Source organism: Sycon ciliatum, chromosome 13 (genome assembly GCF_964019385.1).
Source record: "Sycon ciliatum chromosome 13, ocSycCili1.1, whole genome shotgun sequence".
In the NCBI taxonomy this organism is placed as follows: domain Eukaryota; kingdom Metazoa; phylum Porifera; class Calcarea; order Leucosolenida; family Sycettidae; genus Sycon; species Sycon ciliatum.
In genome coordinates, this window is record NC_088655.1 from 8,211,151 (window position 1) to 8,223,995 (window position 12,845).

Genomic DNA, 12,845 nt, shown 5'->3' on the forward strand with positions numbered 1-12,845 from the left:
ATACTGGGATTGCATGGTGTGTAGGTAAATACTGGAATTGTATGGTGTAGGTAAATACTGGGATTGCATGGTGTGTAGGTAAATACTGGGATTGCATGGTGTATAGGTAAATACTGGGATTGCATGGTGTGCATTTAAATACTAGGATTGCATGGTGTGTAGGTAAATACTGGGATTGCATGGTGTGTAGGTAAATACAGGGATTGCATGGTGTGTAGGTAAATACTGGGATTGCATGGTGTAGGTAAATACTGGGATTGCATGGTGTGTAGGTAAATACTGGGATTGCATGGTGTGTAGGTAAATACTGGGATTGCATGGTGTGCATTTAAATACTAGGATTGCATGGTGTGTAGGTAAATACTGGGATTGCATGGTGTGTAGGTAAAGACTGGGATTGCATGGTGTGTAGATAAATACTGGGATTGCATGGTGTGTAGGTAAATACTGGGATTGCATGGTGTGTAGGTAAATACTGGGATTGCATGGTGTGTAGGTAAATACTGGGATTGCATGGTGTGTAGGTAAATACTGGAATTGTATGGTGTAGGTAAATACTGGGATTGCATGGTGTGTAGGTAAATACTGGGATTGCATGGTGTGTAGGTAAATACTGGGATTGAATGGTGTGTAGGTAAATACTGGGATTGCATGGTGTGCATTTAAATACTAGGATTGCATGGTGTGTAGGTAAATACTGGGATTGCATGGTGTGTAGGTAAATACTGGGATTGCATGGTGTGTAGGTAAATACTGGGATTGCATGGTGTGTAGGTAAATACTGGGATTGCATGGTGTGTAGGTAAATACTGGGATTGCATGGTGTATAGGCAAATACTGGGATTGCATGGTGTATAGGTAAATACTGGGATTGCATGGTGTGTAGGTAAATACTGGGATTGCATGGTGTATATGCAAATACTGGGATTGCATGGTGTGTAGGTAATAACTGGGATTGCATGGTGTGTAGGTAAATACTGGGATTGCATGGTGTATAGGTAAATACTGGGATTGCAGGGTGTATAGGTAAATACTGGGATTGCATGGTGTGTAGGTAAATACTGGGATTGCATGGTGTGTAGGTAAATACTGGGATTGCATGGTGTGTAGATAAATACTGGGATGGCATGGTGCATAGGTAAATACTGGGATTGCATGGTGTGAAGGTAAATACTAGGATTGCATGGTGTGTAGGTAAATACTGGGACAGGGAATGCAGCATCTTCTTCTGCTAAACATGTATCTGTCAACATGACATCTTTGAAAACTAATGAATCACTTGTAGGCGAAGTCACCATCTGTTGGGCTTAGGTCGAAAGGTTGGACTGATCTACATCAAATGCAGCCAGCCTCTAAAAGTGTTATAGCAGTGATGATATAGAACTGTAAAGTGTGTTCAGCACTGGCAGACCTAGATAACTGCTTTCTGGTACATGAACTTGACTGGGGATAGGTTTCAGTAAGTCTGTTATGTGCACTGCACAACATAATACCACTATATGAAAGCAAAAGAGTGAACGGTGGATTGCAAGCATGGTGTTGTCATGCACATGCACACTTAGTGCATCACACATACACACACACCTTGTCCCTTGCAGACACGCAGGCTGTTCTAGAACTACCTAGTGATGTTAGTTGTAATGAAATTCCCCAAACTGTCTTTGTCTAGTCAAGTGTGCATGTGGATGTATGATGTTGTAGTCAGGAGTCCTTTTGCCAGGTGTCTTGTTTATCTCTTTGGCAGGGTACTGCTGCTAGGGCTCTAGCAACAAGGGAAAACGGTCGCAGATCAGTGCAGTGCAATGGCGAACCACTCTCATGCAATGTTTTGTGCTTAATCTTTCGCAATCCAGAAGATCTACTCTTGGCTTGGTCGTTAGTGCTAGTGTTCCAATATGGCAGCCCACACTGCTTCATCTCCGTAACCATCTCCGATCTCCTGTCTGCTCATTTTTGGATTTGCAGATGTTGATGCGCCGGATTGCGGCACAGGCCAACATGGTTGTCTGTGGGTCTTCGGCTATCGACGACATAGTCAAAAATCTCTTGTCTCACGGTGCAGCCACTCGTAGCAAATAAATTCTCAGTCGGATGAAGCTCGGTAGATCTACCGAAGACGACTTCTCAAATAAGCATGAGTGCACCCGTACTTTTTTTGGAGCGAAAATAATGGAAAACACAAACTTCGCGCAAACATTCGCAGAAATATTCGCAAGCCCAGACGAGAAAATCCATGCGAACGTTTGCTCTGCAAAACCTCTCTACTAAGTTTTTTTCCACTCCCGAGGCAGTAGCTCTTATCCGAGTTCCACTGCATCTCATATGGAGCCGTACGAATGGATATGTCCGACTTGCTCCAAAGGAACGCCAATACAAGCAGTGGACTGTGCAATGACCCTTGAAATCAAGTCCCACAGTTTTGTTCCTCCACAAGCTAAAGTAATCATTTCACTCACCAGTGCCACCAGCAGGTTGTTCGGATTGGTGGCCGGAGCTCTCATCCTTGCTGGACTCTTGCTCCATTGGTAACAATAGCCTTCACCAATGTTGTCACCAAACGGATACCTGAAACACAGCAACACACACTGGAATAAGCTGCCAGAAAAAAAACGCTGTCTGACATCCGCTGGCCGATTTACTGTTGCTGTGTGTAGACACAATCTGAATCACAAGTATTCTGTGCAAGGTATACCGAATTTTTGCAACTAGCTTCTACTGTTCCTGTTTGCATTATTTCTATTTTTCACTTTATCATGTCCCTTCCTCCCTCTTTCATATCAGCCACCTTCACTTTCTTTCCCCAGGAGCCTCCCCTTGATAGGAATTCATTCGGTTCTGGAGAATCCTTGAAAAATATATTAATAATCAATATATTATGTAAAAAAGCGAAGAAACACATGAGAACGAGTTATGCAGCAACTATCCACGACTGTAACGAGATGATAAACGGTCAGAAAGTTGGATAATAGGGCACAAAACTGACAGGCTACTGAGACATTCAGCGACCCGAGACCTAGCTCTAACACATCTCCAGTGCGCAAACCAACAGCCTTCCAACTTGGAAGGTTCATGGTTACGTAGGACCGAAGAGGGGAAGGTGAGCGCAGCGAAAATGTGCACAAGCTAAGTCTTGCGGCAACAAAGAATGCCGACTGTTACAGGACGATGATGAGACCAGTTAATAACATGACAAAGCGGTCTGATTACAATTCGAAGCAGCAAAGCAACATACCACCCAACTTGGGAAGGCCAGCAATATCGAAGATAAAGGAAAGGGGAAGCTTTGCAAAAACGAATTGTACAAAACCGGACGCCAATATCTAACGGTACTCCTCATGCATGACACTATTGTGAACGAGTTGACTACAATAACGAGTAGTTCCACACGATGTACGTTTCGCCGTGTTGTTAGTGACGGCTCATCAGGGGTGCAAAATTTAAACTCGGATACTGAGCCAGTAATAAAATGTAAAAAAGAGAAGAAACACATGAGAATGAGTTATGCGTAACTCGTTCTCATGTGTTTCTTCTTCTTTTTACATATTATTACTGACTCAGGATCCGAGTTTAAACATTATTATGTTAAATCAATACATTCACGTTTACACTGTGGTAAATTACCATGTATAGCCACACCCACACATTACCAACTACCATGTATAGCCACACCCACACATTACCAACTACCATGTATAGCCACACCCACACATTACCAACTACCATGTATAGCCACACCCACACATTACCAACTACCATGTATAGCCACACCCACACATTACGAACTACCATGTATAGCCACACCCACACATTACCAACTACCATGTATAGCCACACCCACACATTACCAACTACCATGTATAGCCACACCCACACATTACCAACTACCATGTATAGCCACACCCACACATTACCAACTACCATGTATAGCCACACCCACACATTACCAACTACCATGTATAGCCACACCCACACATTGCCAACTACCATGCATAGCCACACCCACACATTACCAACTACCATGTATAGCCACACCCACACATTACCAACTACCATGTATAGCCACACCCACACATTGCCAACTACCATGTATAGCCACACCCACACATTACCAACTACCATGTATAGCCACACCCACACATTACCAACTACCATGTATAGCCACACCCACACATTACCAACTACCATGTATAGCCACACCCACACATTGCTAACTACCATGTATAGCCACACCCACACATTACCAACTACCATGTATAGCCACACCCACACATTGCTAACTACCATGTATAGCCACACCCACACATTGCTAACTACCATGTATAGCCATACCCACACATTGACAACTACCAACACCTCTACACACTTTTACATATTCATCGAGAGAGCTTGGAAGCTCAGGGCCCTACGCTATGCTTTTTTGGTTAGCTCACCATGCATATTATTAGAACTGATGTAAATGGTTTTTTTCCATTGATTGGCTGCATCAAACTTTCTCTTTGCAGTCGAGGGTATTACTACACCGTCTGCCACCTTGATGTTCTAGGCAAAAAAGGCATAGGGATGTTATAAATTTTTCATTTCTCCTATTGTATTTTCAAGACATAACCTAGGATTCGAACACGCACTATCGCCCTGCATGCATTCCCCGATACACTTCGCATACATACTCATTCTTCCAAGTTGCTTCACGTTATGATCTTTCATTTCAAAGCATTGTTGCCATGAAGTAACGTCTGGGGCTAGCCAGGGTCCACACAGCTTTAACTCCGTGTGTGTTTGTTTGTTGGTGCCATCGGCATGCCTGGTGCTATCCCGTACCTGTCCCGTACCGTACTATCAAGGTGTGTGTTTTTTTTGTTTGCGCCGTCGGCATGCCTGGCGCTATCCCTCACCTGTCCCGTACCGTACCATCAAGGTGTGTGTTTGTTTGTTTGTATTGGCTCTATCCCGTACCTGTCCCGCACCGTAACATCGAAGACAGCTGGCCACAACATTGAAACAGGGTTTGCAAATGCAAGATCATAACGGTAAGCAACTTAGAAGAATGAGTATGTATGCGAGGCGTATAAGGGGAATGCATGCAGGGCGATAGTGCGGGTTCGAATCCTAGGTTATGTCTTTAAAAAAGAAATAGGAGAAATGAAATTTTTTAATATCCCTATGCTTTTTTGCCTAGGTCATCAAGGTGGTAGAGGGTGTCGTATTACCCTCGGATGCAAAGAGAAAGTCTATTTCTTTCGCTCATGGCTCTGCGCTATGCTTTTTTGCCTAGCTCATCATTATTATTATTATTATTATTATTATTATTATTTATTACAACATCTCAAGACTCGGCGGAAACAACGGCCAATGTTACGAGAGTGGGTGATTGCCAACCACGGATCATGAATGGTATTCGAACAGATGGAAACTTTTGCAATACAATGATGTAGCCGATCAGTTCATTGTGGTATGGATGGGAATTGTAGCCATTAATATGTTTCTGGTTTCAGAGTTCGAATCGGAGCAGCCGTTCTCCAATTCAAATCGAGCCGTCATGGTCGATGTAAAACACTATTTATATGCACAAGTTCTGGGGGCAAACGTCTCTCTGTCCCATAAGCTGCCACATACCAACTAAATACAAAACCATGGACTTCACGCGAGCTGACTTGCACGCGTGGTCCTTTTCACGAACCCAGACAAAGGGATTGGTGTATTATAACGCATGTACGGAGTCACTAGACTACACCCGCACCAGAGATGAAGGCGCCAGCGCCAGACATCAATACGGTGTTGTACGGTATAAGGATGTCATATAGCATGTCCTACAACAGTACGATGAAATTGTGGGAGAAACCAGCGACCGCTTTGGAACGATGAACATTACAACAGTCTTATTGTGAGTGATAGTCAGGCCAAGTTTCTGAACATCAGTAGCGAGTGCTATCCCCAGCATTATGTTAGCATTATGAAAGCATAGACAGGATGCGTACTACAGGAGACCCAAGTTGCTGAAGACCAGTAGTCATTGCTGACAACGTGAAGAATAACTAAATCCGTAGCCTCTTTTGCCGTCGGAAAGGATGTGTAACATAGGAGACTGTAAAGATATATAATGGGCTCCACACGCAACCATGCATTCGGCCGTCAGCAACAGTTAAGCACAAGAACACTATTAAGGCAAGGATATTATTGTATTATTGTGTTGTATCGTATTGTTGATAAATATGGTGGTAAAGACACACCTGGCAATGTGGCGGTAAACACACACCTGCCCACACACGCTCTCTAGGCTGCAAAGTTCTGGCACAGCTCTCCTTCTCACCACCACCACCATCAGCTCGCGCCTGGCGCCTGGTCCATGCATGGCTGGCGGTATCCGGCATAGCAGGCTGGTACATCAATTAGCGCATGGCACATAGAAGATGACACAGCAACGACATAGCTCGATTGCGACGTACGCTTCGTCCCGGCTGGACTCATCAGGCAATCTTCTTCTTGGATGTCTTCATACGGAGCTTGACTCGGGAGAATGAAATTGAAGACACCACTGCAGCTGTACTTATGGTTGATAAATATGGTTGTAAAGACACACCTGGCAATATGGCGGTAAACACACACCTGCCCACACACACTCTCTAGGCTGCAAAGTTCTGGCACAGAGCTCTCCTTCTCACCACTACCACCTTCAGTTCGCGCCTGGGGCCTGGTCGATGCATGATGCTGTGCCGGATACCGCCAGCCATGCATCGACCAGGGATCGACCAGGGATTTCCCCTAAAAAGACGAAGAGATCGATCAAAGTATTTCAATAACATACGAGGAGAAAATAGTCGTAAAATGGTAATGAACGAGAGAGCTTGGAAGCTCAGGGCCCTACGCTATGCTTTTTTGCCTTGATGACCTAGACAAAAAAAACATAGGGATGTTCTAAAATCTTATAAATTTCTACTTTTTGTTTTTAGGCATAACCAGGGATTCGAACTCGCCCTATCGCCCTGCATGCATCCCCCGATACACTTCGTATACATACTAATTCTTCCAAGTTGCTTCACGTTATGATCTTGTATTTGAAAACCCAGTGTCTGCTCCAGCGCCTGGTGAGCCGGGTAATCCACCCGGTTGGGCGGCGCTTGGACCCGGTTGAAAATATAGTGAAGGGTCATCTATGACCCGGTTGGTACTTTACACTTTCGAACTTTGAAAGGACTGACTATAATTATGGCCTGTATGTGTCAGATACTTCTTCTTCCATAATTTTCTAATTCCTGTCCTCTCTTTTCTAAATGCGGCTTATCCATTCGCCTTTACATATCATTGGCCTAGTTCCCATTTATTGTGCGAATTAAAATAAACCCACCAACCAGTTAAAGCATGTGACTCGGCTGGTGAGACAGCACCAGGTATATGTGTACCCGGCTCCAACCCGGTTGAAATGGTTGCGCCAGGTACACGTGTACCCGGCTGTCCTGCAATCCTAGAGCAGACACTGAAGCCCTATTTGAATATGCATTGTGGCCAGCCGTCGTTGATTGTACGGTACGGTACGGAACAGGTACGGGACAGGTACGGTCGAGGGTACCATCTACCGCCTTGATGACGGCAAAAAAGGCATAGGGATGTGAGCCAGAGCACGCTAAAATATGACCACAGACCAAAAATTTGATTTTCAGTTTTTGTTCTATAATGATGAAACACACCTAATGTTCAGTGTCTGAAAGTTTTTGATTGACCGGACATGTCTAAGTGTTGCTACAATGCTATTATATAGGGCACTGTTGAAATGGTGAATTTCTACGTACAGCAATGGGATTGTCATTTTTGCACACAGTTGATATATTATCCCTTGGTTCATCCTTTCCCCGTCAGTTCCTCTGTCCAGGGTCTTATAGCATGAGCTGACAGGTACTCGGCCACATCCAAAATTTCTATAGGCAGCTGAGCTGGGTGTCCGAAATACCTCCTGTTCGGAGCACCACTGGAGAACCGGCAGCGAAAACACGGTCAACATCTGTAGATGGCCGAAAAAGTTGGCACTCCACGTCCTCTCCATCACACTCCACCTGTAGTTTCAGATATACAGTATACACTGCTGCACAGAGTCTTCCTCGACATACTCGACGTCGCACTCATATTCCCCATACCAAAGCCCATCTGCACACGGTTTTCTTCGCTCACCAGAGAGTACTGCTTTCGCTGCCTACTGCTCGTGCTAGCAATGTTCCGCATAAGGGTGTTCAAATTATCGACTTGAGCAAGTTGAAGAAGCAGCAAAGTCCATTGATTGTTTTTCCACTTGCAACCAACACTGGCATTGTCTCGGATGTCCATTCTGGCCAAATGATCGGCCGACTCAGCTCCCAAGTCAGTGTCGATGCCAATCGCTTGCCAGGTTGTCATCAGAGTAGAATTCCTCGTCACTGCAGATCGTGAGACTACCACCATCAATTCTTTTACGCTCGATGAAAGTGTCGCCCTCAAAATTAATGACTCGTCGCTGTAGCCACCATCGTCTTCTTTCTGTTTCTGACCCGAATCCTCAAATATTTTATCTTGCGCATAGAGTGCGAGGATGTTGTCTTCTTCCGCTCCACAGTACATTACTACTACTAGGCTCTTCCATCGATACATCGATGACGATCAGTTTTAGGCGACTCAGCGCAACATGAAATACAAACTCAAACAAATAAACTTACTTGCAACAAAGAAATGCATCCGGAACAGTCTTATCGACCGAGGAGAACAACAACAGCGACTCGCGTTGCACTGCACTTCGTTTTTTTGCCGCGGAATTCAAATAGCGATTATCTCGACTTTTTCAAAAAGAGCTGTGGTCATGTTTCAGCGCGCTCTGGCTCATGGTATAAATTTTTCGATTCTTTTTTTTTTTAAGGCATTACCTGGGATTCGAACTCGCACTATCGCCCTACATTTATTCCCCCATACACTTCGCATTCATACTCATTCTTCCAAGTTGCTTCACGTTATGATCTTGCGTTTGAAAGCCCTATTTGAATAGTGCGGCCAGCTGTATGTGGCCAGCTGTGTTTGATGGTACGGTACGGTACGGGACAGATAAGGGATAGCGCCAGGCGTGACACAAACACACAAACACACAAACAAACACCAAATTAAAGCTGTGTGGACCCTGGCTAGCGCCAGACGTTACTGAAGTAACGTCTTTTGCATAGCTACGGGAATACAACTAATTGTGCACTCATGATTAGGGGTGCGCGGATTATGCTCGCACGCAACCGACACGGTTTCGGGTATTTCCCGCAGAACTTCGAAAGTATTCTCCCAAAACATCGAAAAAATTCTCCAGAATTCCCCCCAAAAAAAGAACCCCAGCACGAACCGTGCCTTGCGCACGCTCTTTAGTATGCAAAATGGACGGTCAGGCACGTGATCACTGCATGCAGGATCTACACTACATGTACTAGATCTACATCTGACTGTACACAGCTACTACTGTAAAAGCCATTATTCTAACGAGGCGCTTATATAACGATTTCCAAAAATTGACTAGTTTACGTGTACCAAAGGTAACGATTTTCAATCATTCTCAACGCTCATCAGGACAGTATATGTATCGATTTCTGTATAATTATTTCTATTTTAACGACAGATTTCTTCTCGTTAACTCGTTAGAGTTAGTACTTCGATATATATAATATAAAATTATGGCTTTTACAGTATGTCGTGTCCGGGGATTGCTGCATGTACATGCAGGTGCGTCCATGGATGCGCACTTGTTCTCTGCAGGTCAAAATTGACAGAATTCCCCAAAAACTCTTCTGAAGGTCAATGGATCTGGCAAAAGATCGATAGAATTCCCCTAAAATTCCCAACATTTTCTCGACGATAGTATTCCCAAATTATTCCGGGAATAATCCGTGCACCCCTACTCATGAGCCATAACCATGTACAGTCGAATGTCACTCATTTGGTCGCCAGTTATCCGAGCACGTCGGTTATCCGACAAGCCCGGGAGTGGTAATTTTATGACTCTCAATAGGAAAATTCAAAAAAAAATAAAAAAAACTTTGTAAAAAGGCGACGTGGAGACAATAATCTTAATAATACAATGAATATAACTAATGATTCGTCCCCATGGTTGTGATATGAGTGCGCATTTAGTTATATTCATTGCATTAAAATAACTTTTGTTTTTTGTTTTGTATATTATACGGTGTAATATGCATTTACTTGAAGTATATGTGGTCAAGTATGCTAATATGTACATGTATGTGTACATGGAATATGCATGAATAATTATATTTGGGTATTGTGTACATAAATCAGTGAAATCCAGCCATAATTATATGCACATAAAAAATGGTATCAGTTATCCAACATACTCAGTTATCCAACATGCCTGATTTCCGAAGTTGTCGGATAAGTGACAGTCGACTGTACATGTATTGACTATTTTGTTTTTCTGGTCAATGGTCACGTCACCGTTTCCGATTGGAAGGAGTCCTTTCTTTGGAATTTGACGGAATTATTCATCGACTAATTTTATCTGCTTGTAAAACACACGGATTGAGAGTGAGTGGATATTGCAGCAGCAGAAATACCTTCGCGTTTGAATTGCCGTTGCTGCGCTTTACTACGAACAATACAACACCATGCGGACAAATGTGAGCACACGACACGGAGTACTGTACATCAGCAGAAACCTTTCCAATAAATCGTTACGGGTTAGGGCTGCTGTACTGCTAGAACTCAGCGCAGGCCCTCAGTGAAATCTTGGGGACTGAATGGGAGATGCTTACCTGACTTCAAGCCAGGGAGAAGCACCTGCTCCCGATAACGGCCGGGTGGTTCCTGTCCGGCGTCTGCTATTCTGGTAACGTTGACCCGGACGATTGGTAGTCCCACAAATCTAAACGCCACCTGCCGATGGGCAGGTAACGAACGAAAGCGCTTCACTTCCGCAACCAGATTGCGACAGAGCGTCACTCGAACTCCCAGAAAATAACAATATGAAGGGCCGCAAGCAGAACACGCATCCGCCCAGAACAGCTACAGACGGCAACGAGCAAGAAAAAAACGATTCCGCATTCAACTGACGCACGGACGGTGCAGCAGTCCAAGATCCTCTCTACACGTTCGCTGCACGCTCCAGCGGCCAGAGCTCTGTGGCTTCATTCATCTGTCTGATCTGGCAAAAGTTGTAGATTTACGCGTAGATTATGTACATGACTGTAGAACATGACATCAGATTCTACTGCCTGCTCCACACTACAAAAGTACAGTGCTACTCGTGTACATCCATATGTAGGTCTACATAATCATTGCGGGCCGATCTTTCTGCTGATGCTCCCACACCAACTCCGAAATGAAGCCGACAGTCTGTGTCGCCAGAGCAAAGGCGGACTAGCTGTTCAAGTGTCATCACATGCAACAGTGCTAGTGAGCGATGTCGCCTGTACTGAAGATCATGTAGACCCTACAATAGGCCTGTCTGTTCACCCACTTACACGTCACGTGGTACATAGCCGGGCTAGATCGTAGTAGAAGCAAGGCAGTGCAGAGGAAATGAGATCCATGTTTTACAGGCAGTAGCTACCATGGAGTAGTAAAATACGTATGTATTTTACTACTCCATGGTAGCTACAGCCAAGGCCAAAGGCAAAGGCGTAAAAAGGCTGGCGGCATCCACAGCAGCACTCTACACAACACATCATCATCATGCATGTACTGTCGTGGACATGGAAATTCGGTCTCACGTCTAGCGGCCCCCGGGCGCTGGCCATGCAGCCATGGCTTGCTTTATTACGCGCTGCTGCTGGTCGCATCGTTTCAACAATAACATGTGCGCTGCATGCAACGACGACGTTCTGTACGCGCTGAGGGCTCCGGCCCTGGTCAATCGACTGGATTTCCATGTCCGCGACAGTACATTGTAGTCATTCATCCCGAGCCGCTCGCTTTCTTTTTTTAATTTCGGCCAGTCGGCTACATAATTGTCTTGGGGGTTAGACAATGGGAAGTAGCCGAGTAGGGGCGTGAGCCTGCCTTTCGGCACCGGAAGAGGACCCACACCTTGATCTGGTGAGCTGCGTCGCGTTTTGATCATGCTGACTGAGGCTACTCCTTTCCACAGTTGGGCCTCCACTAAGGCCGCGGTCACACATGAAAAGGTTGCACCGCTTTTAAGGCTGCATTCACACCCGGTACAAAAATTCTCGTTTACATGACTGTACAAACCACTTGCAACGCCTGTGCATTCACACAGTCAAATGCAGTGCATGCCAAACACGTAAAAAGTGACCCGCGTGACCCATGGCGAAGAGCGGGAATTTTGATCTCTGCATGAGCTGAGCGCACTTGTTCCGTGCGGCACTTGGCTCAATATTTCAAAACTCCTATTTCTTGGTCCGCTAGTATGATCTCGGTGGAACGCCTTCACAACTTGTGTATTCCTCTGAGTGTGCTGGAGTTGTGAACCCTAGCGGCCGTGTATATCATTTCCTGTTTCCTGATCACCTCCGGATAGCTGCTTTGCGCACAGATTCAGCTCATCTGCAATCCTCTTCTCGGCAACAGCTCTTTTAATCATAGTTCCATTTACTCGCAGGTATTTTCCCCATAGTTCTATCAGCCATAGCTCCACCTTGGCAGAAAAGACCACTCGAGGGATGGTACCGGATTCTCCAAAAACTAACAAAAACTCTGCGCATTCGACACACACTCGGTTCGTCTTGCCTGAAAACTAAAAGCCGAAATCCGCCTTCAAAGTCGCTCCGGGATGGCTTCGAACGTTGATGTGATATTTCACTTTTCGCGCATGTTTCCATGCCCACTTCAAAGACCATGATGCTTTTAAGTTGTATGCGGTTTTGTACCGTGTGTAG

At 44.9% G+C, this 12,845-nt stretch overlaps 1 protein-coding gene across 1 annotated transcript in view; it reads right to left on the bottom strand.

The window, feature by feature from the left end:
- Positions 1–11,036, bottom strand: part of LOC135829140 (serine/threonine-protein phosphatase 6 regulatory ankyrin repeat subunit B-like) — an 88,537-nt gene extending 77,501 nt beyond the window's left edge. Inside the window, exons 1-2 of the mRNA XM_065341546.1 lie at positions 10,761–11,036; positions 2,457–2,565 (exon numbers count right to left, since the gene is read on the bottom strand). Coding sequence (XP_065197618.1) covers positions 2,457–2,523 — 67 coding nt within the window. The 5' untranslated portion in view covers positions 2,524–2,565; positions 10,761–11,036. The remainder of the gene's footprint in view (positions 1–2,456; positions 2,566–10,760) is intronic.
- Positions 11,037–12,845: the final 1,809 nt, after the last annotated feature.